This window comes from Phocoena sinus, chromosome 2 (assembly GCF_008692025.1).
Source record: "Phocoena sinus isolate mPhoSin1 chromosome 2, mPhoSin1.pri, whole genome shotgun sequence".
Classification (NCBI taxonomy): Eukaryota; Metazoa; Chordata; class Mammalia; order Artiodactyla; family Phocoenidae; genus Phocoena; species Phocoena sinus.
In genome coordinates, this window is record NC_045764.1 from 165,499,260 (window position 1) to 165,526,695 (window position 27,436).

General features: G+C 53.9%; 1 protein-coding gene across 6 annotated transcripts; it reads right to left on the reverse strand.

The window, feature by feature from the left end:
• GPR68 (G protein-coupled receptor 68) lies at nucleotides 1–27,436 on the reverse strand. Of its 6 annotated transcripts, none has more exons than XM_032624470.1 (3): nucleotides 27,309–27,436; nucleotides 19,438–19,502; nucleotides 1–3,367 (listed from the first exon to the last, which is right to left on the reverse strand). In XM_032624470.1, the coding sequence occupies exon 3, from the start codon at nucleotides 3,267–3,269 to the stop codon at nucleotides 2,154–2,156; it is 1,116 nt and encodes a 371-aa protein (XP_032480361.1). In that variant the 5' UTR covers nucleotides 3,270–3,367; nucleotides 19,438–19,502; nucleotides 27,309–27,436; the 3' UTR covers nucleotides 1–2,153. The 6 variants fall into 6 exon arrangements, with proteins under 6 accessions (XP_032480361.1, XP_032480362.1, XP_032480359.1 ...); XM_032624471.1 differs by lacking the exons at nucleotides 19,438–19,502; nucleotides 27,309–27,436 and adding exons at nucleotides 7,534–7,666; nucleotides 11,262–11,673; XM_032624468.1 differs by lacking the exon at nucleotides 19,438–19,502 and having other exon boundaries at nucleotides 27,309–27,423.

Consider the following 27,436-nt stretch of genomic DNA (forward strand, 5'->3'; position numbering starts at 1 on the left):
GTTACTTTGCTTTATTTGCAGACTCAAGTTTGCTACATAAATCCATTGCATGGTCCAACACATGTATACTTGGCATAAAAGAGAGGACAATACAAAAATACAACTCTTGATAGTAAATGGAACTGCCCTCAGCTCACGCCAGTTTATCCCAATGGGAATGTCCATGTTTAAGATCAAAACAGGAGGAAGTTTGGAATGAGGAAGCATGGAGGTCTCAACCAGTGTCATTGCCCTTGTAATCCTGGTCTGGGACTGGGTGGCCTTTTTTTTTGCTACCTGCAGACCTGGTCAGTTCCTCCTCCGTGAAGGGGAAGAGAACCTCCCCAGCTTATGGAAGGCCATCCAGAAGGAGCTAGAGCAAGGCCTGGAACCCCACTTCCTTAGGGCACCCACCCTGGGCTATCAGTCTTTGGACACCTCTGATGGGAGGGTTAAGAAACTCAGGGTGAATCTACTTCTGGGAGAGGGGAGGGGAGACATGAAGAGAGATTGAAAAAAATATTCTCCCTGGCAGCCCTTTAACAGATTCCAGAAATCTTCTACTGATGCCAGCTTCTATCTTCCCATCCCTGGTCCCTCCCCGGGCTTGAGCCCACCTAGCCTCTTAGCTGTGAGAGCTCAAATCCCAGGTCTTTGGGGGAAGTCAGAACTGGCTCTAGCCCACCGACCAGGAAATCTGAAGGGCTAGCATTTCTAAAAAGGTAGGCAGGTCCCTGGAGGAGCAGGAAGCTCCTCTGGTCCTTGGTATATCCCCCAGGCAGAGGCTTAATATGCTTGGGCAGGAAGTTGCAGGAGCCCCGTCACCAGCCTTCCAGGACAGAACAAGAGACAGTGGTCAGTACCCTGGTCTGCATGTGGCCCGTGGGCCCACTGTCACTCTCCAGGTGGGTGGGGTGGGACATCTGGCAGAGGAGCAGTGCTGAAGGACCAAGGAGACAAGGCGAGCCCAAGGTCCCCTCCTCTTCTTGTCACAGGGGCTATTTAAACCACAGTGGAGCTTCACCCCGGGGCTTTGGGCTGAGAGATAACAGAGCATGCATCTCCGTGTTGTTTGTTTTGTTCTAAGAACTTGGGGAGAATGTCATGCTCCTCTCTGAGACTGCTGGGCACTCCAGTCTGTGTGGCAGGGGACACTGCCAGCAGTCACATGACCCTAGCCTCAGTGGCTTGGGGCAGAGCTGTCATGGAGACCCTGGCATTTTAACCGTGGACACACACACACACACACACACACACACACACACACACACACACACAAAGTCGCAGGCTTCCGGGTCTGGTGCTTCAAGGCAGATAGAAACAAAAGATGAATTGAGGCGAATCTGTGTAGGGAACTCAGCTGGACGTACTGCTTTAGGCCTCTGTCCTGGCCCTTGAACTTCAATGCTGACTTTAAAGGACCACAGACATCGCCCTATGGAGCCCCAGGGAGCCCTAGGATTTGTTTTCCATCAGCCCTGGGGCTTGGGGAATCTGTTCAACCCTCCTCGCCTGTGAAACTGTGACTTGGCTGTATCTGGTGCCTCTCCTCCACCTGTTACTCCCCCACTGTCTCCCACAAACACACACTCCCAGTGCCCCAAACCCCTCCCTACGTTCCTTCTCCCCATCCAGCCTCCAGGCCCACTCACCTTCCTTCCCACCCCTTCGTGGAGTGAGGCTCAAGTATGAATGATGACAGTACACTTTCGTGTGTCACCTCCCCCGATCACACCAGTGCATTTGGACTGGTGTCATCTGTGACAACGGCATTGGAAGGCCCTGGCAGGTGTGCCCCCAGGTACCCACTCTCATCTCCCAGGCCCCTCTCTCCATGTCCTCACACCCTGCGTCCCCCACCCGAGCTTCTCTTTGAAAACCTCCTGGACGTGAGCAGGTCTTCCTCCCGCCAGCCGCCCAGCTGGCAGCAGACGACCCCCATGCACTGTCGGAGCTTATCCCCACACTCAACAAGCAGCCCCGTCGGACTCGGCAGCCACAGCAGGTTCCCTGGACCCAGAGAGGTTGTGCTGCGGCCCAGACCCAGGGCCCCGTGGCCCAGGTCCATCGTCCCCTCCAGCAGCAAGAGGCACCTGCCTCGGCCAAGTGGACAGCAGCTGTCGAGCAAGCTCAGGCCTTGCTTCGCCCCGCGCGTGGGTGATGGGGCGACACAGCTAGGCCAGTCCGCCCGCTGGGGACCCTCCCGCTCCGGGTGGCTGAGAGGCCTGTAAGGCCGGGTGGAGCTTCGTCAGCACGTTGGGCTCCTCGCTCTTCCCTGGGGCCTCGGGGGTACCCAACGGGTAGGCCTCCCGGGCCCGGCCAGTGCTGGCGCAGGTGAGGAAGGCCAGGCAGGCCCCACGGAGGCGGGCCAGGTCCCTGTGCGTGGTCTCGCTGACGAAGCAGTAGAGCACGGGGTCGGCCACGCAGTTGAAGCTGGTGAGGAGCAGGGAGAAGTGGTAGGCGTTGAAGATGCCCTTGGCGAAGTGGCAGCTGGACTCCCAGAGGCTGCGCACAAGCAGCAGCGTGTGGTAGGGCAGGAAGCAGGCCAGGAAGATGACCACGGTGCTGAGCACCAGCCGCTGGATCTGGTCCTTGCGGCTCTTCTGGGTGCCATGGCTGCGGCGCACGGCCCGCAGGATGCCCCGGTACGAGGCCAGGAGCAGGCAGATGGGGAAGAGGAAGCCCACCAGGAAGCGGTAGTAGTTGATGCTGCACTGCCGGGGCTCGAGCGGGTAGTGCTCGAAGCAGACGCGGTGCCGGTCCCCGTCCTCCACCACCTCTTCGTGCATGAGAAAGTAGATGCTGGTCAGCAGCTCTTTGGCCCAGATGAGCACGCTGACTCCCACGGCAGCCTTCAGGGTGCGGAACTGATGGAAGCGGAAGGGATGGGCCACGGCCAGGTAGCGGTCGATGGAGATGCAGCAGAGGAAGCCCACGCTGATGTAGATGTTCTCGTACAGGAGGATGCCGCACAGCTGGCAGGACAGGTCGCCGTGGGACCAGTTGTCGTGCTGTAGCACGTACTGCAGCCAGAAGGGGAGCGAGCAAATGTAGAAGAGGTCGGCCACTGTCAGGTTGCACAGGTACACGCCCAGCTCGTTCCGGGCCTTGATCTGCAGGTAGCCGAAGTAGAGGGACAGGCAGTTGGCTGGGAAGCCCACCACCAGCACCGTGACATAGACCACCGGCGCCAGCGTCTGGTGGATGGTGTGGTCGATGGCACAGCTCAGCGAGCCGTTGTCTCCGGTGATGTTCCCCATCTTTGGGCCTGGAGGGGCCTCACCCCTCATGGGCTCAGGAATGCACCAGTCTCTCTAGCGCCACCTTGTTTCTAGGATGTGGTTCAAGCTGTAGCAAAGGCCGGGCCTCACTGGTGACGGGGAAGGCCCTGAAAGTCAAAGGTGGAAAGGCTTAGGATAAGAGGAGCCAACATTTATACAGCACCTACTGTACGTCAGGCACTCTTCTAAGTGCCTCACGTAATTTAGAAGGTGATCCAGCCAACCAACTCCAACTCAACTGAAATGTGACTTATGTCTCCCCATCCCCCTTCCCTGGCTTCCTGTCCCTTATTTACTTTCCTGGTCCCTCTGTGCAGCAAAGCAAGGCCTGGAGCTGGCTCCAGGGAAGCTCCAAGGGAAGCTCAAGGTGAAGAACAATTCCAGCCCACATAACAGTGAGGGCCCTGGCCACTCTCTTATTTACCACCATTCGCATTTTTCCTACTTGCTCACAGGGATGTACCAGGTCAGTAAGACCACAGCCCCTCCTTGGGGCCTCTCCATACAGCACAATAGAGGCCCAGCCTGGTCCACATCCTGCTGTGCTCTGGCAAGAAAAAAGGCTAAGCTTCCTGCAGGGCACTGCTACCTCACCTCCGTGGAATTGGGAACCTAGCACAGGGGGCCAGGCACCGACAGACATGAGCACCAGGCTAGGGTCAGCTGCTCACAGGCTGTGCAAGTCGTTTACACTCTCTTAGACTCAGTTTCCTCATCCATAAAACAGGGATATGGGAATTCCCTGGCAGTCCAGTGGTTAGGACTCGGCGCTTTCACTGCTGGGGCCTGGGTTCAATAGCTGGTTGGGGAACGAAGATCCTGCAAGCCGTGCCACGAGGGCAATAAGTAAATAAATAAATAAATAAAATGAGGATGAAAACACCTGCCCTCAGGGTCAGTATCAGGGCCACATAAAATATGTCAAAATGCATGTCATTGTTTTTCCAAAGGCAATGAGGCAGAATAAAAGATGGTAGGGTTTTTTTTGGGGGGGGTACGTGGACCTCTCACTCTTGTGGCCTCTCCCATTGCAGAGCACAGGCTCCGGACACGCAGGCTCAGTGGCCATGGCTCACGGGGCCCAGCCGCTCCGCGGCATGTGGGATCTTCCCGGACCAGGGCACGAACCCGTGTCCCCTGCATCAGCAGGCAGACTCTCAACCACTGCGCCACCAGCGAAGCCCAAAGATGGTAGGTAGTCTTACTCTCATTAGTGAAAAGTTCACATTGTTGAGAATTTAACAAAGAAAATGCTATTGTTATATATACAAATACATTTGAACAAGACAGAATAAAAATTTTTTGTTGTAGGCCTACTTTATAAATTAATATATCAGAATGAAAGGACTGAGCTGCTCTATTGATTTAACACTTCTGGCTCCGATGAAAAATCTCACTGTGTCTAAATTAACTTTTTTGTTGTTGTTTGTAATCATCCTTCCAAGGATACTTTTTTGACATTTTTTTTCCCTAACCACCTGCCCCCATGAAATTTGAATAACCCAGATGTATTTCATATCTGCTCATGTATCATGGGCTTTTGGAGGATGACAAACCACTATAATATCTAAGATTTTTTTTCACCCCACCTAAGAACCAATTTTCACCCCTCCTTGAGAATGCATCGTCTATCTGGCTGCAAGTTCCAAATGAACGGGGTCTGCATTAAGTTGTTTTGTGGTATTCGCAGATCAATCTTGCCCTTTGCTGTCTCTTCACCATAGTCAAGCTGGGACTCACAGACCAGATGGGAAACCCCTTCCACAACCAACAACGTCTCATCACCTGCTGTCCAGGGTCCCTCCCTCTGCAGCCTCCCTCCTGCTAGCTCCTGACTGGCCCTGTAGGCATCAGAGCCCGGGCTCAACCTGGAAGTTGGCAGAGCCTTCTGGGAAGGGGCCCAGAGATATTCCAGCCCAGCAGTTCCAGTCCTGGGGTTCATGAGGTATAAACTTGAGGACTTCCCCCGAAATCACAGGCTCAAACTTGTAAATATGAAAGTATGCGCATTTTTCCTGGAAAAGGGTCCTGTGGCTTTCATAAGAGTCTCTAAAATGGGCGAGAGATGGGTCTGGCCCAAAGCTGTCCCCTCTCACCTGGACTCCCTGTGGCTCTCTCCGTGGCCAAGCCTCCCCCCACCCCAGTGCTCCCAGTCACGCCCCTGACCATTATCCCCCAGGCAGCCACAGCAATCTTTCCAAAATACAAACTGGATCCTCCTCTTCCTCGTTTAAAACCCACTGAGACGGTTTCACAGTGAGTTATCACACCCACGGTAAAACTCCCAGACTCTTACAAGACCCAGCATGATCCGGCCCCAGCTCCCCCTACCTTGTCTGCTGCCACCACACTCCAGCCTCACTGGCCAGCTTTCTGGGCCTCGTCATCTGGCCTCGCTCCAGTCTCTCCTGGAGTGCTGCCCCCTGCCCTCTCCCCACCTCCACCTCCACCTCAGGGCTGTTCCATTGCCACCAGGTCTCAGCTTAAACACCACCCCCTTGAGAGGCTCACCCTGACCACCCCACTAAAGCAGCCCCTCCCCCATCACCATCACCATCACACCTTCCTGTTTCATGGCTCCGCAGAGCTCCCATCAGGGTCTGAGATTTTTCTTGTTTATTTACTTGTCTGCTTGCTGATGATCTGTCTCCTCCACGAGGATGTAAATTCCAAGAGGACCCTGTGCACCTTGAACAGTGCCTGGCACACCACAGGCACTCCTGAGTACTTCTAGAATGAATAAGTGAATGCCACTTCCCCATTTTACAGATGAGGAAACTGAGGTTTGAAAGGGGAAGTGACGTGCCCAAAGCCAGTCTAAGGAAGGAAGCATGGGCATTAGAATCCAGGTCTCCTTTTTCCAAGTCCCACCTCCCTGCCACGTCTAGTCCCCACCTGAGCCTTCCCGCACCCTCTCAGTCCCTGGAAGACGAGGACTCCCAGGAGGGCTCACCTCCCCATCCTCTCCAGGATACAGGCCCGGATTTTTTTCTTTTTTGGGGGCGGGGTACGCGGGCCTCTCACCGCTGCGGCCTCTCCCGTTGCGGGGCACAGGCTCCAGACGCGCAGGCTCAGCGGCCATGGCTCACGGGCCCAGCTGCTCCGCGGCACGTGGGATCTTCTCGGACGGGGGCACGAACCCGTGTCCCCTGCATCGGCAGGCGGACTCTCAACCACTGCGCCACCAGGGAAGCCCTACAGGCCCGGATGTCAGTGTTGGTGGTGGAGGGAGGTGCTTCTTGTTGCTGTTTTCAATTGTGGTTTGATACACACAACATAACATTTACCACGTTAACCACGTTGAAGCACGCAGCTCAGTGGCATTAAGCACGTTCACGCTGCTGTACCGCCATCAGCACCATCCACCTCCAGACCTTTTTCAGCTTCCCCCGCTGAAAATCTGTACTCATTAAACACTAACTCCCCATCCCTCCTCCCCCGAGCCCTTGGCAGCCGCCAGTCTACTTTGTGTCTCTATGAATTTGACTGCTCTAGGCACCTCATATAAGTGGAGTCGCACGGAATTTATCTTTTTGTGGCTGGCTTATTTCACTTAGCATAACGTCCTCAAGGTTCATCCACGTAGTAGCATAGATCAGAATTCCTTCCTTTTTAAGGCCCAATAATATTCCATTATATGTATAGACCGCAGTTTTGTTTTTCCATTTATTTGTCAGTGGACATTTGGGTTGTTTCTACCCTCTGGCTATCGTGAATAATGTTGCTGTGAACATGGGTATACTACTTGAGTCCCTGCTTTCAGTTCTTTTGGGTATATACCCAGAAGTAGAACTGCTGGATCATATGGCAGCTCTATTTTTAATTTTTTGAGGAACTGCATTCTGTTTTCCACAGCGGGCTGCACCATTTTACATTCCCACCAACAGTGCACAAGGGTGTTTTCTTGTTTTTGCTTTTTGTGTTTTTGTTTATACGTTTTGATGGTGAGAGGAAGGGGCGAAGGGGCAGCTGAGGCCTGTGACCCCTAAACCCTGCACAGCCCCGCGAGTCAAAATTTGGCCCCATTCGTCCTCCTCTTGCCAGCCCTCCTGTCCCTGGATCCCAGGCCCACACCTGAGTGGTCCCCCAGGGACACCCACCCAGGACGTCCGTGTCTCTGAATTTACCTCGGGTTCTCCACAGTCCACATAAAATCTACCCACAGGAAGATAAAAATTCATTCAACACAGGCTCCCAGGCACCAACAAAATCTGGCAAAGGAAACCAAAGTGAAACACGTCTTGTCAGGTCTTAGGAATTTGTTGAGAGTCACCTGGCCGAAGCCTATCGTTTGCTAGGGCTGAGTGTACGCATGTGTAGGCGGGCTGGTGTGACTGTTTGCGGGTTCCTCTTTCCCAGGCCGAGGATAAACGAATTCCCGCGAGCAAGGTCAGAAATACTCAAGTCTGCAGGGCAAAGAAGAAACACATACGACGTTTAGATGAAAACACCTCCTCCACACACACGGCATCGCCTCTGTGATTTCAATGCCGTCAACACTCTGATGACTCCCAGACGTCCTCCCCACCCCCAGGTGGAAGGCTGACAGAACCAGCTTCCTTCTGCGGCACAGGGCATGCTCTGTGAGGCCCAGCCTGCTTTCATCTTCTCCACTAGTCTGTTCTTGGAGGTGGCCTCTCCTCCTGCCCAGTCACTCACGTTGGATGGCTGGCCTTCAGCTTTCTCCCTCATCTTTGTCCACAGCATCCACTTGATTACTCAGTTCTACCATTTTCAACTCCTAAATACTTCCCACATCCGTCTCCTCCTCTTTAGCTCCCTCCCCAGTGCCCCAGATTGGCTTGGTCAAGACTTCCTCCCCAGAATCAGCGCACGGCCTCCTATGGGATTCCCTGTCTCCGCCTCACCACCCTCAAAGCCATCCTCTAAAACAAAATCCTAATCACTCCTGCTTCAAACCCTTCAATGGCTCTCCGATCATCCATCCATCTGTCCATCCATCCATCCACTCATTGACTTATTCGTTGTTACAGCAAATACTTATCGAGTGTCTATTATTATATGGAAGGCACTGTACTAGACGCTGGCCCCTGGCATAATTCAAGTTGCTTTTAGTCTCATGGGAGACAGGAGAAGAAAAGAGAGGGTTAGCTCCCAGGGAGAGTACAGGACATTAAGGGAGTTCATAGGAGGTGAACTAACCCAGCTAGAAAAGCCTTCCCGAGGGGCACTTTGCTCGAAGACCAGAAGAAGCGGGAAGGGCAGCCAGGGAAGAGGGAAGTTTCTGCCTGTGGAAATAGAGCATGCAACAGGCCAAATGCCAGAGAGAGAGAGAACAGGCACCTGTGTGGTGGAGCTGAAAGTAGCTTGGCACAAACAGCTAGGTGTGAGGAGGGCGTGGCCAGAGAGGGGACAACACACAGCTGTAGAAACTGCCAACTAATTAGAAGGAGCTGGGGACAATCAGGGACAAATCTGAGATGTTCTTCAGCGCTTGGTCCTCATAATCTCCCTCAAATTATCTGTTAGATGGATGGATGTGTGAAGAGGTAGGTGGGTAGATGAGTGGATGGATGGATGGGTAGGTGGATGAATAAGATGAATAAGTGGAAGGATGAGGGGGTAGGTGGATAGATGGATGAGTGAACAGGTGGATAGATGGACGAATGGGTGGGTGGATGGGTCAATGGGTAGATAGATGGATGAAAAGATGGATGGATGGGTGGGGGGTTTTGAGGTTGGGTGCTGGGACAATGGAGATATTATTAATAGAAACAGAAAAGTGGGAGGGAGGAATCACTGTGGCCTCCTCTCCAGCCACCTGGCATCTGTTTAAGCTGCCTGAGCTGGTCACAGAGGGCCCTGCTTTTTCACCTGGGCCTCATCACAACCAGCTCTCCCTTCATCCACTCCCTGAGGACAGGCACCCCTCCATGGAAACTACATCTTGCCAGGAATGTCCCTTCTCTACCTGCTGTCCACAGAAAGCTTGCTCCCCCAAATCAAAGGCACAGTGGGTGCAAAGTGTTCTATAAATGGAAAAACGTAGATGGGATGGAAGGACCAAGCCATACCAAGTGAGAGCCCTCCACATGCCAGGAACGTTTTTGCACATTCATTCTCTCTCTCAACACTAGTCTCACCAGCACCCATTTTACAGATGAAGAAACTGAGGCTGCTCAAGATTCTGAAACCAAGTGAGGCCCTGCAGGGTTCCCAGGCATGGAGGCCTTTTTTTTGTCCCCTGTTTCTTGTAGGCAAGACTCCAGCCTCCATGACCTTCCCTGAGTTCCAAAGGGCAGATTGGAACAGTTGCTAATCAAGGAAGAAGCAGCCAAGAAACCACCTGAGACAAAATTAAAAGGACCAGAGGGGCCTCCCTGGTGGCGCAGTGGTTGAGAGTCCGCCTGCCGATGCAGGGGATACGGGTTCGTGCCCCGGTCCGGGAAGATCCCACATGCCGTGGAGCGGCTGGGCCCGTGAGCCATGGCCGCTGAGCCTGCGCTTCCGGAGCCTGTGCTTCACAACGGGAGAGGCCACAACAGTGAGAGGCCCGCGTACCGCGCAAAAAAAAAAAAAAAAAAAAAAAAAGGGACCAGAGAAGCTCCTCAAGACTAGGAGACCAATCACCTGAGACAAGATTAAAGCAGTGCAGGCCCTAAGCACACCCTAATCTTGTCGGAGATCGCACCCTTGAACCATTGCTATAAAACCCTTCATCAGATCCTCTGGGATTGGAACACATAGTTTTTCGAGGTGGGACCCTCCCCCCTGCCCAGGGTCCCCCTTTGCCTGGCAAATCAATAAAGCTATCCTTTTCTACTTCACCCAAAACTCTGTCTCCAAGATGCGATTCGGCTCTGGTGTGCGGAGAAGCTGAGCTTTCGGCAACAATTCCACAGCTACGACGTAGGCCAGGTTTTGAACTCAGACTGGTCCACGCTTTCCTTCACACCGCGCTATCTTTCTGTTCATCACAGTTGTTACAGAGTGACCACCCTCACCTCCAGGCTTTGCCAGGCTGCAGCCCATACATATGCCACCACGAGGCCACCAGGCTTGGGCCTGGGCCAGCCCCCTGCACCTGGCAGGTCAACCATTTCCTCACCACCCATGGAGGAAAACCTACTGTGTGCCTGGGGCTGGGACCCCCAAGGTGGAGGGGATTGGGGCAAAGAATCAAAACACAGAGCTGCTGCATCTACCTCATTTTATCATCCAGCTAAGAAACCGGGAGACTACACAGCAAGCAGCACAGCACTAAGAGCGAGACTGTTAGACAAACGCCCGTCAGCACAGAGGCCTCCGAGGACCTGAACGTCCAAGAGCGGTTAAGCTCCCCAAAGGCATGAAGGGCCTCTGACTCAAGCTGGGAGCCGCCTGCACATTCCAAACCAGAAGGCAGAGGTGGCCAGTGCCGTTCAGCTGCCACATAAACAGTGGTTTAATCTGTCGCCCGTCTCTTCCCGGTCGTGGCACACTGGCACGCACACAGTTAGTCCCTGGCCGGGCGGCCCTGCTCAGGGGAACCCCCAGCACGCCGAGCTGGGGAGTTTCCTCAGCGTGTTTAAACACGCTTTAAACAGGGCTGTTTCATTTCCTAAAAGTACCCTTTTCAGAGGCTGTTGATGTTTCCCTCTGGGGTGGCAGTAGAATCAGGCTGCATTTTCCCCTTAGTCCCCAGCTTTCCCCTACATAGCCTCAATCCGGCAACAGCAAGGACACAACCTCATTTCTAAAGCCCTCATAACGGTCTCAGAGTTCAAGCCCATCTGGGCTCACAAAGTTGCTGTGAGTCGATGGGGCTGACACTGTGAACCCATTTCATAGAATCTGAAGCCCAGAGAGGCTAACCTAGTTGCTCAAGTTCATACAGTAAGTGGGGGTGGATCTGAATCCAGAACCCAGGCTTCTAGGCACCAACTCGCTGCCTTTGAGCTCTTTTGACCACAGACCACAGTGAGGAATGCACTTGTCATTGTAACCAGCACAAAGAGACATCACACACACAGACACACATAGACCCAGAGCAGTACTTACCCTACCACTTGTCATGCACTCTGATCATCCCACTCTATTTTGTTTTTCTTAAGGGCGTGAGAGCTGCTAAATTGATTTCCGGAGCCGCTCATGGGTCATGATCCTGTTTAGAAACAGCTGGACTGACCCCCGCCTGCTCAGGGTCCGGACCCCAGGAAGGGGACTGTGGTTGCCGCCAGGTGAGGGAGCAGCAGCCTCAGGGGATCTGGGTCCTCTCTGCCCGCCCGGCAAAGCTCTGCCCTCAAACCTCAAAGAGCCGGCTTCGTCCCAGTGCTCGCTGGCTCGCAGAGGCCCGGGGAGGAGACTGAACGCCCCTGGCCAAGCCCTGGCGGACCCCGCCCCGGGTAACCCTGCAGCCAGGACCCAAGCTCCCCCTCCTGCGGTCTCCTGCCGGCCACTCCTCCCAGCTCAGACTAGAAAATCTCAGCTGGAGGCTGCCCATTCCTGAGCTGTGGCAGAATCATGTGAACTCAGATCTGGTGTCAGGCTGGGTGGCTGTGAGGAACACTTGCCAGCCAGAGGATGAGGGCGGCAGGACAGCTCCCTCCAGGCACCCCGGGCCTGCCTTCCCGCGCACCCCAGACCTTGCGGAAAATGCTAAAGCCTGAATTAGGGGCAGGGACCCCAGGGACTTGGGGGATGCAGGAGGAGCAGGGTACCCTGATTCTTCCTATCCAACCACCTATGAGCACCTACAAGACACCAGGAGATACAGGATGTTGAACCCCCTGAGCCAGGGATCCTGACTTGAGCCAGACAGGCTGACACTCAGATAACTAGAAAGTACCATGGACACAAGAGCAATGGCACATCAGCAGGGGCAGGGGAAGCTGTTTCCACTCCCACCCCCGGGCAGTCACCCTTCAGCCGCTAGCAGCCAACATCTGGGTCAGTGGGTCACGACTACATTAGCAAAGACCTGGGGAGCTTATAAAAAATAACACCATTGCCCAGGCTACACCCCAGATGAATTAAATCACACTCTCTGGAGACAAGGTGCCAGCGCCAGTGTTTTTAAAAGCTCTCTGGGCGATTCCAGAGGGCGGCCAGGAGGAGAAGCACTGATGTGGAGGCGGGTGGATCCTGCTGTGCAGACCAACAGAGCTACGGCATCAGAGGAATTCTCTGGGTCGTGAGTAAGGCGAGCGTCAGCGTCTTTAAACAGCGCGGCCCAGAGCGGGGAGCCAGCAAGGGGCTCTGGCCTCATGGGGTCTTCTGGCTCTCAGGACTCTTTCCTAAACTCCCTCAGCACGGCAGGGCCGACGGGACCCCCGGAGGTTACCTGGCTCAGCCTCATTTTACAGATGGGGAAACTCAGGCCCAAAGGGGCAAAGGCTCTAGATAGGGTCTTACAGCTAAATGATAGAGCTGTGATTCTCCAAATCGGCTGCGGCGCTATTTCGGCTTAACCTCCTCCCTCCAAGGTGTCCCCTTGGAAGCTGACTGTAGGAACGTTGCTAGAGCCAGGAAGCCAACGTCCACCACGAGTGGGGGTCACTGAGGATGTGCATTGCCCCTATTTTGTTGGGTGATCTGTGGTTTCATCTCCTCCAGAGAGTGAATCACTACAGTCCTGATGGGGGGCTGTTTTGGTAGGGGGCCCAGGAAAAATCCCCCTCTGCAGGGCCTGGGCCTTCAAGCAAATGCTCCTCTGTCAGCTGCACCAGAAGCCTCTGCCTTGTTACAATGCAGTGGTGCCTGTAGACATAGAGGCTATTTTCTCTTTTTTCTTTTTTTTGGCTGTGCAGCGCGGCATGCGGGAACTTAGTTCCCCAACCAGGAATCGAACCCGTGCCCCCTGCAGCGGAAGAGCGGAGTCTTAACCACTGAACCGCCAGGGAAGCCCCAGAAGCTGTTTCCGAGTGTAGAAGTCTGTGGGCTCTCCCTGATGCCATATGAAAGGACAGGAGTTGTGCGGGGAGGAGTGCAGGATCGGTTCAGTGGTGAATGCCTGGCTACCCCCAGGACACACCGACCAAAGAGCACACCCCTGGTTCTCTGTACAGGGCGGCCCAGCCTAACAGGACTCGCACACACAGGCTGTCTACACCATCAGCATCTATACCTGTGGGAACCTCTGATGGCACTGTGTCCCCCCCTTTCCCCAGGCCCAGGGACCCCCTCCACCTCCCTTCCTATTTGGCCTTTGGAACTGCTGATGGAGAGATGAAGCTGACATTGAATCGGCTAGCCCAGGTCCTCTGTGAAATGCCCACTCAGGAAGAGAAAAGAACACCCTTACTGTGTTCTACTTTGGTGCTAAGGTTTTTTTCTTTAATCTAAAACAGGAAGGAAGGACTAGAAACTAGGATGAACTAGGATGGTGGTGGCGGTGCTGGTGATGAAACCACTCCCTCGGGCTAGAAGGTCCTGCCCCACCATCCGAGTCTCCCTAGACAGGGTGAAGGATGGGCAGGCCAACTTGGTAGGACGTTTGTTATGGTGTCCTACTGTATTCCCCATGGGTACTCTACTGATTTGGGGCTAGTTGGGGTAAAGGCCTTGGGGGCTCCCAAAGGGCTCTGACAAATACAAGAAATGCCCATCACGAGCCGTCTGCTGTTTGACTGCAGGGACCTTCGCTGACTTGCGCGTTGGACGCTGGCCTTGGCCTTCCCAGGCCTTACACATCAGCACACACCTCCGTCAGAGGAGCCGATGCAAGGCGCGCATTGTTGCAAGTTCCAAAGTGGCCAGGTGTGAATTAGGATGGCTTTAAAAACCCAGAGGAGGACCAGCAGAGAACCTCCCAAAGTACCTGGCACTGCTGCCCTCCCAAGTGGCGTCAGAGAAGAGGTGGGAGCAACTTGGGATCAGGGAGCAAAGTCATTGCCATTTTGGGAGCACGTGCTAAGCGCCTTCCAAATGTTTCCTGTTTTAACCCCCACCTCAACCCTATTTTGTAGGCAAGGCAACGAGACTCAGAGGGCGCCAGCATCTTGCCTGGGGTCACACAGCGGGGAAACTGCAGAGCTGTTTGACTCCAAAGACAGGGCTCTTGACTAGTTTCCTGTTGCTGCTGAAACAAATTACCACAGCATTTAGCAGCGTAAGACAACACACATTTCTTATCTTACAGTCTGGCCGCCAAAAGTGGGTCTCGCTGGGCTAAAATCAAAGTGTCAGCAGGCTTCCATTTCTTCTGGAGGGTATGGGGGGAAATCCATTTCCCTGCCTTTTCCGGTTTCTAGACGTTTCTGTCATTCCTTGGCTTGTGGCCCCCTTCCGTCTTCAAAGCCAGCAGTGGCAGACTGAGTCCATCTCACATTGTACCACTCTGACCTCTGCTTGCATCTTCCCATCTTGGCAGCCAGCGCGATCAAACACAAAGGCCTCACCACTCAGAAGTCTCGAGCTGGCCAGGGAGCTGGGACCAGGACTCTTCATACAGACTGAAGGTGGCCCGTGACATCCGAATGACAAATGGCACTGGACTAGGGCACAGGGGTGGGTGCTTACACGCTGTGAGCTACCTCAACGTACAAGGCACTGTGCTTCCACAAGCTGTCTTGATGGTGCCTCACAGCAATCCTGCAGGAAAATTATTATTATCCCAGCTTTACCACCGAAGAGACCAAGGGTCACCAGGCTAGCAAGTGGCAGCGCTGGGATTCAAGTCAAGTTCTGAATTAACTGTATTTTAATAATTCTCAATGCAGTGCACGGAAATTTGTATGATGGTGTGTCGATGCCCATCTTCCCCTCCGGACAGTAAGCTCCACGAGGAAGAAGGAGCTGGGTCTATTTTGTTCTCTGTTGGAGAGCAGGTGGTTTGGCCCAAAATGCACAACAAAAACGTGTTGAACATTTGAATGAAGAAATGAATCTGAACTCCATTGCTTTCTGCAGCCCGCCTGGAAGGCCCGTGTGGCTGAAATTGAAGTTAGGAGCTAACAGACTGGGGGAGGCTGTCAGGATATGGGATGAGGCAACAGGAAGAGGGTTGACTCTGAGGGCACGTGGGTGGGTGGCCACATGTGAAAATGCATTACAGCAGAAGCCTGACAGACTTTGGTATCTCTCTGGAGACTCTGTGGTCTGTCTGAGAAGGTCTGAGCTGTCTGGGGCATCCTTCCTGCTCTGAGGCCAGGGCACCAACCACAGGCCCCAAGGTTGCCAAGGCAACCCCCCTCCCCACCTTCCACCCCCACCAGCCTCCTGCCTCCAGCCCCAGAGTGCTCCAACCTATCAATTAATAACCGAATAATGTCTGACAGCAATCACTCCAAACACCCGGGCAGCAACCCTCTTGAGAAACAGACTTCCCCAGTGAGTAAGAGCTATAGAGATGCTCATTACACTCAGCCTGGGCCACCTGCTAAAATCTAGTTTTCTGAATTCAAATTACTCTCTCTGGCTTCTCCCTCTTGTTTGAAAGGCATGGGGTTGGCAGAGCTGATGACTGAAGCCTCAGAGGTTCCAAGAAAACAGACACTAGAGGAGCTGCCATGTTGCATGCCTGCTCCCTCAGCCCAGAATCAGACCCAGAGAAACTGATCCTGACCAAACAAGCTCTGCGATAAGGCCCTAGTCATGGATATTTGTATCTCTGCTGGTCTTCTCCTAGGAGAAAACCTATGTCCCCTGCAAGATTAATTAATTTGTTTACCATGGCACCCAGAGGAAAAAAAAAAAAAAAAAAGGAAAAGGAAAAGCTTTCGAGTTGTAGTGGATTCAAGATGGTTGGAAATTGTTTGCTCATCTTCTCATGGAGAGGTGGGTATAAAGTCCCCTCCCCTTGAACCTAGGTGGGCTCTGTGACTACCTGACCAATAAAATAAAGTGGAAGCCACACTGTATCAGCTTCTGAGTCCAGGTCTAAAGACACTGGCAGCTCTTACTTCCTGTCTCTTGGGATAGTTGCTCTTGAAACCTAGGTGCCATGCTGTGAGGAAGCCCAAGTAGCCTCAGAGAGGCCCACATTGAGAGGAACCTAGACCCTGGGCGACAGCCCCAGCTGCCAGCCAGGGTCAACTGGATTACCACACGAGTGTGTGATTTTGGAGAAAGACCCCCCAGCCCCAGCTGGGTCATCTCAGCTAATGCTGCAAGTAGAGATAAGCTATCCCCACAGAGCCCTGACCACATTGCAGATTCATGAGCAAAAGGGCTGAGCTATTTTAAGCTACTATCTTTTGAAGTGGTTTGTGATGTAACAGAAGATAACTGGAACAAAAGGTTTTTTGGGTTTTTTCCTCCAAAATCACATGAGGGCTTATCACACTGTGTGAGATGAGTGTAATAGTCTCCATTTTTCCCATGCGATACTAAGGGCCAGAGAGGTAAGGCATCTTGTTTGAGAGCAGCCAGATAGGAAAGATGAAACTCTGTTTTTCACTCTTTGTTTGCTGTTAGACCAGTCTTCTTTCCCTACAGTGTGTCCTGTACCCAGAAGGGCGCAACATAATAGTAATAACAAGAATACTCAGAACTAATATTTAGGGGACACTGCAAGGCTTTTAGGGCAAGATCTTTACCTGCATGATCTCATGCTCTAGGAGGTATACTCTATTATCATGCCCATTTCACAGATGGTGATACTGAGGCTTAAAAGAGGGTATGTGACTTGCCCAAGGTAATAGCTCTAGGTGTTAGAGTCCAGATTTGAACCCAAGCCATCTGGTTCTGGAACTAGGCTCTCGAGTACAGATACTCTAATCTATATAGTCTAAAGCAACCACATTGCTCCAGCCGTGCTTCCTCTGTTAGGCTCAGGAATTCTTTTCCCTCATTCCTTCTTTTGGAAGCTTATGTGTGTTGGTGGGCATGGGGGTTGAAGCCAAACCTAACCATATCATCTCAGCTTTGCAGAGTTTCAGACCATTCCCACATCTCTTTTGTCCCACAAGCCCTCTGTGAAGTGGCGTGGCCAGTATTAATCTCCATTTAACAGAGGCCCAGCCACAGCAAGTGACCTGCCCAAAGCCACGCAGCCTCTGGCTCCAAGTCAGCGCTTTCTCCTCTGCCCACCGCTAAAGCCCAAAGAGCCTTCCCCGCGGTTGTCTGTTCTCCAGCTCCAGGATTACCTGGGCCCGCTTGATTGCAGGTGGGCGGGGGCAGGGTGGGGGGGCTGCCAACCAGCCACCCCACCCGCGCTCCTCTGTCCAGTCACGGAAGCTTTCCCCTCCCTCGGTGGCAGGGGGTCTTATTCTGGCCCCTGTAATCCCGCCGTGTGCCTAATGAGCTGCCCTTCGTGTGAGAGGGACCGGGCAGATTTGGGGCAAGGAAAGCCTGGCCCACACGGCATCTCTGGATCACCTGTGCCTTCGAGCTCTAGGAGGAGAAGAGTTAGCTGTCTGGACTTTTTTTTGGGGGGGCGGGGAAGGGAAGTAATTTACCAGGTGGCCACGGTGCCAGCCAAGTGGGTGGTTGCTAAACCCGGCGGCAACCGCAGGCGGAGACAATCCCGCCCGGCCGCCTCGCCGCTGCCGCGCCTGCCCGCCGCCGTCACGCACCTGCTGGGCCCGCTCCCGGCGCCCGCCCCGCCCGCACCTGGGGCCGGGTGCCCGCCACCGTCGCCGCGTGCTGGCGGGGCCGCGCGGGGGAAGGCGCGGAGCTGGATGCTGGGGACCAGGGCCGGCCGCTGCCCGCACCACGGCGGCGAGAGGAAGAAGACTGGCCCTGGGCATGGGGGGCGGGGGCACGTACCTGCGCGGCGAGAGGCCGGGGCGCCGGCCGCAGTCACCCCGCGCGTCGCCCGCGTCCCTCCTACGGCCGGCGCGCGGCCAGCGGGGTGGACACCGCGTCCTCGGGCTGCCGGCCAGGGTGGTCTTGCGGACGCTGGCGGCCCGCTTCCCGGCCAGACTCCCCTCCTCCTCTTCGGAACACGGAGCCACAATGTGTCCCCGATTCCCCGACCCCTCCCCCCATTCCTCCCGTCCCCCTCGGGCACACCCAGCCCTGCCCATCAGCGCCCTGCCTTTCGCTGTGACCACAGTCCCACAGGCTAGGCGCCGGCCAGGAAGAGCCGCTGAAAGTGGCGCAGACCCGGCTTGGAGGTCCAGCTCTCCTGGGTCCCGGCGACAGGATCCGGAGCTGCCAGTGTGGGCTCACTCTGGGCATGGCTGCAAAAGGACCAGGGTCCTTCTCCAGCCACATCAGAACCTCTAGGTAAGGAGAGTCCATGAAGCGACCTTTCGGTACCGTTCACCTCTGTGTCCCCAGCACCAGCACATCAGTAGCCACTCAGCAGATGCAGTGTCCTGTTGCTGTCAGGGCCTCTCTCCGCCTCTCCCCGTTGCTGGACCTCGGTGCCGAGCCCGGGGGTGGGGGGGAGGGGGCGATGGGCAGTGAGGTGGGTCTGCACTTAGGTTTGCTGTCTCCTGGATCCCTGCTGGGGTGCCTCCCAAGACTTGAGTGGGCCTGCAGCAGAGGTGGCCAGGGACAGCACAGGGGACCTCCTAACGGTTTTGCTGAGAATGCAAGGAGGCTTTAGGGCCCTCTGCCCCACAAGCTCACAGACAAAATCACTAACGATAGTCACAGCTCTGAGTGTCTGAGTACGTACTGTGTGCCAAGCACTGTTCTGAGCACTTAAACGCATGAACTCATTTGATCCTCAGCATACTATTATTATCCCCATTTTACACATGGGGGAATGAGGCACAGAGAAGTCAAGTAACCTGCCCAAGGTCACACAGGTAATAAGTAGAGGCCATGAGATTCAAACCCAAGCAGGTGAGTCCAGAGCCCTCATAACCACCTGCATCCTATCCCAAGCCACCCTTTGCTCTACACTCAGCATCTTCTTTCACACCTGCACACCTGAGCTCCTGTGTCCGTCTCCACTCAGAAGGCCTCCTGCCCCCACCTCCGGAACTCTCGCCGCGGTTTTAAGACGTGAACGTCACCTCCCCTAACAAGCCTTCTTGGTCGTCCCAGGCAGTTCGTGCTGAGCCCCCTCCCTGGTCCCTTAGCTCCCTTCCCAGCATTCTCTGCACTGCCCACTGGGGTCACTGGCCCACAGCTACCCCTCTACAGGGCCCTCATTCCGGGTCCAGTGCCGGGCTCAGAGCCAGGCGCCCTATTCCTGTTTGCGAAGCGAGTGTCTGGGACTGGGTGCTGCAGGAGTCTGCAGAAGCTTGTGTGGCTGGTTGTCAGGACAGACGTCGGGGGTTAGGGCTAGAGGGCGGCTGGAGTGCAGGTAGGAAGGTAAAGAGGCAGATTGATGGCTCACCTTCTGCTGACTCTTCTGGGCACCTCAAAGCTCCACACTTTGTGATGGGGCTGCTAGGTGAGTCTCTGGAAGGAAATGGACAGTGGGCAGGTGGGCAGAAGATACCCTGGAAGGAGAGGCCGAGGGAGCAGGGGGAGGCAGGGCATTTTGCTTTTCCTGCTGGGCACACGCCCAGCAACCTCCCAGCGGGCTCTTCTCACAGGCCGCAACAGCCTCTTCTGCTGGTCCTCATTTTGAAATTCCTCCTTGCAAAATCTTCCTAAGTGGAGTTTTCTGGATTAACTATATTCATGCCATAAAAATGCACAGATACTTTTTTTTTTTTCGATACGTGGGCCTTTCACTGTCGTGGCCTCTCCCGTTGCGGAGCACAGGCTCCGGACGCGCAGGCTCAGCGGCCACGGCTCACGGGCCCGGCCGCTCCGCGGCATGTGGGATCCTCCCACACCGGGGCACGAACCCGTGTCCCCTGCATCGGCAGGCGGACTCTCAACCGCTGCACCACCAGGGAAGCCCAAAAGATACTTTTTAAAGATTGCCATACTGAAAGTAGTTGTTAAGAGTTTGGCTTGGACCAAATCCAGAGTGCCTGAATTCCGGAGTTTGAATTTCACCTCTGCTACCTGACAGTAGGGTGACCTTGGACAAATCCCTTAACTTCTCTGTGCCAGGTTCTTTGTGTGTGAAATGGGGACATGGAAATATAGCTAGTGGGAAGCAGCCGCATAGCACAGGGAGATCAGCTCGGTGCTTTGCGTCCACCTAGAGGGGTGGGATAGGGAGGGTGGGAGGGAGACGCAAGAGGGAGGAGATATGGGGATATATGTATAACTGATTCACTTTGTTATACAGCAGAAACTAACACACCATTGTAAAGCAATTATACTCCAATAAAGACGTTAAAACAAAACAAAGAGGTTGAGATGATTGCATGAGTTAAATCAAGTATAGCTCAACACCCAGCACTTATTAGGGTTCAACCGATGTTAGCTGTTATTATTGTACACTCCAAATACCCTTTTATATATAGCTCTTATCTTTTGAACGTTTACTGCAGTTTTATTCTCTGCATTTTGCAGATCAGGAAACTGAGGTTCAGTGAATTGCCTAAGGCTACTCAGTGCTGAGTGTCTGAGCCAGGACTTGAATGGAGTCCCACCCGCGAAGCTGCTTCCTGCAGCAATTACCTTCTGCCTCATCCTATCCCTCCCGGAAAGAAGCGGGCTGTAAGAAGCGGGCTGTTAAAGTCCGTCACCAGTTGCTAGATCCAGGATTTGGACTCTCAGGGGGTACAGTGCCTGCCGTGTAGAAAGTTTATTACCAAGTGAATCCTGCCAGGGATGCCATATTGCACGGTTCCAAGGGTGGGCCTGTACACGTTGTAACCTATCAGGTGGTGGCCTCTGGAGTTGGGGCCGTGTGGCAGTACTTGGTGTTCCTCTCTCCCTGCCTCTCTTTTTCTAGCCCTCAGTCTCTGTTTACAGATGTCCAAACATATCTAGAACCTTCCACAGTCTAAACAGTCTTCAATTAAAACAAACTCTATTTTGACTGACACTTCATTTTTTAGAGACGGAACAGCATGGTACCTATACCACTTACTTAAAGATCCAGAATTGGCCTGTGGAATAGAGGGTTGGCATCTCTGGCTATGTTCTTCCTAAGAAAATGCTAGATTTGGAGAAGCAAAGAGATTCATTGCACTGCCTGCAAAGTCACCTTTTGGCTAGACTTTGCTGTGCCTCTTGGCGTCAAGATGTCCAGTCCTTGGCAGGGCCAGCAGAATTTGTAACGAAATCTGGCGTTGGCCATATAAACAACAAACAGCTTATTCAGTTAACGTGAAGCATGTATTGTTTTCCAGAACCTTTCGGGACCCAGAGAATGGTAAATGATGGCCCATGCTCATGGAATGCTGATTTGAAATGCTGCACTAACTGTCTTTCTCGCCCACAGAAATCCTCTCCCACATCGGGCTGGGCTCTGTAGACGTGGTCAGAATTTCTCCATACCCGGCGCAAGTGACAATTGTGTCCATTTCTTCTTTTCCAGGCTCTTGTGGGGTTTTGGTCTTGGCATTTGCATTTTACCGGTGTCAAGCCTGAGGAGGCACACAGCAGGAGCTCAGAAATGGCAGCTGATGGAAAGGATGGAAGCTTGTTGCCTGAGGCTGGAAGTGTGTGGAGGACTTTTTATTGGCCCACCCAGATCCACCCTTCACCCTTCTCCACCTACTCTACTGACAGTATCACAGGGTTCCCTTGCCCTCCGGCCTCTGTTGGGTTTGGCCAAGGGGAAGCACTCACTGGGATCAGAGGATGGCTGGGGAGTGGGGCTGGGGGTGTATTTATCCCCCAGCCGGTGTTGCTTCCAGCTGGCTGCCTCTCTTTACTGAAGTCGTCTGCTCCTGTTGGAGTCTCTCTCCTGCTCTTCTCTCCCCGCTTCCTCCTCCAGGCCTGGGGACAGTAACAGCTCCCCAGAGATGCTAGTCCCAAGGTGCTGCACCGTCCTACGTTGATCCCCTTAACCCTACACACACCCTTGAAAACCATCCCTGTGTTAACCTCTCCCCAGTCACCCCACCTGAGTGGCCTCTGCTTCCCGCAGGGACTCTGACTGATGCAGAAGTGGATGTCGCCAGATGCATCTACATGGCGAACTCACACTAATGGAAGGATGTGTGCATATTTCACAAAGCATACGGATTATCTACTTTAAAACACTGTTTTGCCGGTTCATTCTTCCAATTAGCACAGCTGGCCAGACTCACAGGAAATCTCTCCTTATCCCCCAAACGACGGAATGAGTCCCTACTTCCTCACTCGGCTCCAGTGCCAGCTCATCTCTGGCACCGCTCAGCCCCAGGCCTCCTCCGTCAGTCAGATTCCCCTATCCTGGACTTCCTGTCACTGAGCGCTTCCTAGTTCCTCATTCAGGTGGACAATTTTCTTTTTGAGAAATACTTGCCACTGCTGAGTCAAGCAACTCCCACGATGGTTTCAGGCAACAAGGAGCTGGTTTTTCTGAAAATTATCTTTTCTGGCATCAACCACACTCCAGCAGGCTCAGGCCTGAGCTGATTAATCGGACAACTGACATAACGCCACAGTGTTTCCGCTCCCACTCAGATAATCTGTGGGCTCTCAGACAGAGTGTGACTAATGTGGACACCCAAAGGCAGGAAACTCTGAGCTCGAGTCCAGGTGAAGCACGAGCGCACCTGGAGAGCTGGGGAGCCCGTGTCGTGTTCCTGGCTAGGCTTCGGACTCCTGGAGGACTTCAGGCTGGGCTTCTCAGGCTGAGGCAGTTGGGAGATGCGGTAGCATCTGAATCTCTGGGTTCAAATCCCGTATCTGTTGTGCTTTGGTTGTTAAGAGCTCTGGCAAGTTAGCCTCTCGGAGGCTCAGTTTCTTCTTGAAAATGGGGTTAATAATGGAGATGGGTGTAAGAATGAAATATAAATCTGGCTGACACAGAAAGCAGGAGCCCAGCCTAGCAGGTGCAAAGACAGTAGGTTATGCTGGGAAGGCACAAAAGAGGGTTTGGCTGACTGAAGTCAGGTGTGCCAGGCCAGGCTGGGGTTGACCAGCCTCTTCCTTCGTTCTCTTGCTTATGGAGAATGGATCAAATCGTGGCTCTTCGCACTGGCTGTGTGACCTCAGAAAGTCACATGACCTCTCTGTGCTTCAGTTTCCTGATCTGTGAAATGGGGATAACAACAGTACCTCACAGGGCTGTTGTATTAAATGAGTTAATAAGAATAAATCTCTTACAACTATGCCTGCCTTTAGTGGGTGCTCACTAAATGGTAGGACACCCTCTTCATCCAGTGCCTGCGGAAGCCTTATGTGTGCCCCTCCGGCTCAGATTCCCTGAACTCTTCCAGACTTACTTGCCTGGAGCCCCTAAAAGGAACACTTGGAAGCTCCCTTCAGCTTCCCTGGATAAGCTTAGGTGCCTCTGATGGTGTGTGCATGGTAGGATGGTGAGAAAGGGCTGAAATGAGAGATGACTGGCAAACAATTCATAGCCTATATGGGGTCTCACCCAGAAAATCTTGGCGAAAATTCTCCCTCTGTGTTGGGCTTCAGAACTTGCCTGGCCTGCTCCCGGGCTGTTGGCTAGTGTCCTGGGGGTATAATGGTGCCAGAGAAGCCGTGTAGCCTCAAAATTAGGAGCTGTTCCTTGGAGCCAGACAGCCTGGGTTCAAACCCCAGCTCTGCCACTTGCCAAGTTATTGAACCTCTTAGGGCCTCATCTGTGAAGTGAGGCTGATAAGAATGGCACCTACCTCACAGAATGCTGTGTAATGTGCTCCCAACAGTTCCTGGCCCAGCGTAGGGCTCGGTAAATGTCAGCTATTGTTAATATACCACCGGCCACAGTGCCCTCAGACTACCACGGGACAGCTGTAGCCAGAATAGTGGCCTCTGTCAAGGATGCCCATGTCCTAATCCTTGGAACCTGTAAATATGTTGCCTTACATGGGAAAAGGGACTTTGCAGATGTGATGAAGGATCTGGAGATGGGGAGGTTATCCTGGGCTATCCAGGTGGGCCCAATGTCATCACAAGGGTGAAAGATGGAGGCAGATGAAGGAGAGCGTCAGGATGATGTAGGGTGAGAGACACCGGCCATTGTTGGCTTTGAAGATGGAAGTTGGCCCTGAGCCAAGAAATGCAGGCAGCTTCTAGAAGGTGAAAGAGGCAATGAAATGGATTTTCTCCTACAGCCTCCACAGAGGAACTCAGCCAGGAATCCCATTTCTGACCTCCAGAATTGTAAGATAATCAACTTGTGTTGTTGGAAGCCTCTGAGTTTGTGCTAGATTGTTACAGTACCAACAGGGAACTCAGTAGAGCTGCCGAGACCCAACACAGCCGCATCCTTGGAGGCACCATGTTGCGTCACTCCACGGTAGCTACTGAGTACCTGTGGTGTCACCCGTACTGCCTTCCTTCTGGATGTGTGGGGACACACCGGACCCTGGAACCGAATGTCCCCTGGGCATAGGCACAGCCAGGGAGGGACTATTCAGGGGCAAGAGAGCTCAGGGCAGGCTCAGTGGGTTGAACAAGGCCTCCTGGAGAAGCTGAACCCTCAGCAGGGCCTTGAAGGATGGAGGGTGTGGGGTTTGGACAGCGAGGAGGAGGAGGAAGGTAAGGCATTACTGGAAGCAGCCCCGTGGGACCAAAGTCAAGGAGGTCAGCCTAGCTATTCATTCATTATTCATTCATCTGTCCATTCAACACCTGTGCTCCAGGCCCTGCGGGGGGTACCTGGACAGTGAAGTGAGTGAGACAGACCTGGTGGAAGCCAATATGCCATTATAATAAAACACGAAAAGCCTTACAGCAGGAGGTATGGCTTGTACAAAGGGGCGCATCAGGGTGGGCTTCCTGGAGGAAGTGACCCTTCATCACAGGATGGACTGAAGGTTTGTTCTTTATTGCTTTGGGCTCTGTGTGGTGCTCTGCACTCAGCAGGTGCTGACCGATAGGAGTTTAGCCATAAAAGTTTGTTATCCCCAGTCCAATTCTGTCCTAATCCATTTTATCACACTAAGGATAAAGTCTCAGGTGGGTGCCATTATGTCTCAAGCACCACTTTAATTCTTGCTAATCTCCCTTTGTAACCTAGAGAGCCAGCCTCAGGCATATTCTGCAGGCAACAGGTGCTAATTAAAGTTTCATACCACGGCTTGGTTTTCCTTGTTTTTATTTGTTTAATTACCTTCCTTTTGTGGCAGGGGGCACTGATTTTCCACTTCTGGGAGTAGATCACAATTTCTATTAAAATTTTATTAAAAATAAGTGTATTTAAGTATACTAGAACCATGAGTTGGGGGTTCTTCCTCTTGCCCTGGAGTTGACCACTGGGGTCCAGTTGAAGGCAGCGTCCCTCAGTGATGGGTCTGACCACTCCTTCAAGACCTCCCCATTCTAATCCCCACCCCCAACACACACACACACACACACCCACACACACACACACACACACACACGCTCAGTACTGGGGAGGGGGGAGTGGGAATTGGGATCTGAGGTGCGCACTGACTGGCTATGAGATTCTGCAGGAGAATTCTCCTAGAGCTGCGGGGTGGGCGGCTGCTGCAGGGAGAGGAGCCCAGGGGACAGGGCCTGCTTAGGCAAGGGATGTGCTAATCGGCTCAGTGTGCCTTTTTGGACAGGAAGAAAAGCAACCTGGAGAGAGACAGGAGGCAGCCAGTGGACAGTGAGTGACCTACACGCCCTGCAACTGTCATACAGGGTTATGTGGCTGAGTGGATGAGGAGGAAAGAGCTGACAGCTCCCAGGAGGGCTGTCCGATGGGGGCGGGAGCTGGCCAGCAAGGAACCTCTGAGGAACTCTGCCTTGTGCCCCTGAGGAGCCACACAGGGGGCAGCAGGGCCAGCGCAGGCTAGACAGTGAGAAGAGATGACCCAGGGCAAGAGGATCTCAGTGGTGGCAAGCTGCATCATGGGACACAAACTCCTGTCCCTCTCCCTCCTGTCCCCAACACACCGAGGCAGCCAGGCCCTGGAGGAGTGGAGAAGGAGGGGCCTTGGGCCTTGACCTCTCCTTAGAATGTGGGTTCTTAGACCCTCTTTGTCTTCAGTTGGGGACCCCAGGGGTCATTCTGAGGTATCAGGGTTTGTATCCAAGGTACCAAAACAAGTGATGGACTCTGCCCAAGAAGCTGTTGAGGAGCACAGGGGAGATCGGAAAATAGTGATGGCAAGTTTCAAGTTTCTATTCCCTGAATAGAAGTTCTGCAGCAACCCAGTCTCCAAAGTAAAATATTCATAGAAAAACATCATGCATATAATAAAATGGAACTTGAATGGCTGAGTTTCTGAAACTCTGATTTAGAAGGGAAAGCTGGGATTGACACAGCAATTACAATACTCTGATAACAGCTGTGATTGGAGGATGATGTGACAGGAGGAGCCACACTGTGGGAGTCCAACACACAAAAGCACCTGATCAAGAGCAGGGCAGTTAGGGTAGCCTTCCTGGAAGAGATGACTCCTCAACTGAAACCTGCAAGGGGACTAGCAGGTATCCTGGGAATCCTCCTAGTGACTGGTGTGTGGATACAGAAGGGGCCCTTGTGAGCACTGATGGCGGAGGTGTGGGGGTTGCTAACTAGTCCAGGGCTGTACTGCTGGGGGCAGGTGCTCCCTCAGTCAGCTTAGTCTTTTGGGGCAAGAAGGAGAAGCAAGACGGACCTCCCCCCATTTACTTCTTGAATTACAGTCTGTCTCCCCAGCTATAGTGTGAGCTGTCTGGGCAGAGACAGCTCCCTCCACCGGAGGCGACTGCCGAGCTGAGGGCCCATTTGCTGAAAGTCTAGAATGGATGGAGGGCTCATCTCCATCCATTAGTTAGGCACCAGCAGGCGTTCAGTAGATAGGAGTCCCCCTACCCTCCTCCCCCTCGGGAAAGCGCCCAGCCTGGGACTGGGTCTTTGGGCTTCTCCCCCAGTGCTCTCCCCTGGACCTGCCTGCAGGTACCCAGGGGCAGGGCACGTCCCCAGGGGATCTGGACGGTGTTGGACTTGCAGATCCGCCTCCAGGGGCCCTGGGCAGGGCAGGGCAGCCCCCTCTGGCCCGCAGCGCCCCAAAAGCCACCCTTGCGGCACACCCTCTGCGAGGGGGGACCCCAAAGCACCATCAATTTGTACCCTGGAATGACAAGGACCTCCCTCCCGGCCCTTCCCCCTCTCCACTCCCCCCAGAGGCCTTTATCCGAGACTGGATTTGGAATCTTCTGTCCCAGGAGGGGGCGGGCCCGGCTGCTGAAGGTCGGTGGTCCCCTGCGCCGCCCGCGAGCTGTCCAGGCCCCACCCGAGCCGCCCGGCGCACTCACCTCTCTCGGGTACCGGTGCCGGAGGCCAGGCCGCAGCTCCGTCCGGCCCGGCTGAGCCCGACGCCGGCGGACGGGAGGGAAGGACGGCGGAGCGTCGGCGGCAGGGACCAGGGACCGGCGGGGGCGTG

Bases quoted from the DNA above. Each gene is read 5' to 3' on its own strand.
- GPR68 (XM_032624470.1), bottom strand. From the start codon at position 3,269: ATGAGGGGTGAGGCCCCTCCAGGCCCAAAGATGGGGAACATCACCGGA.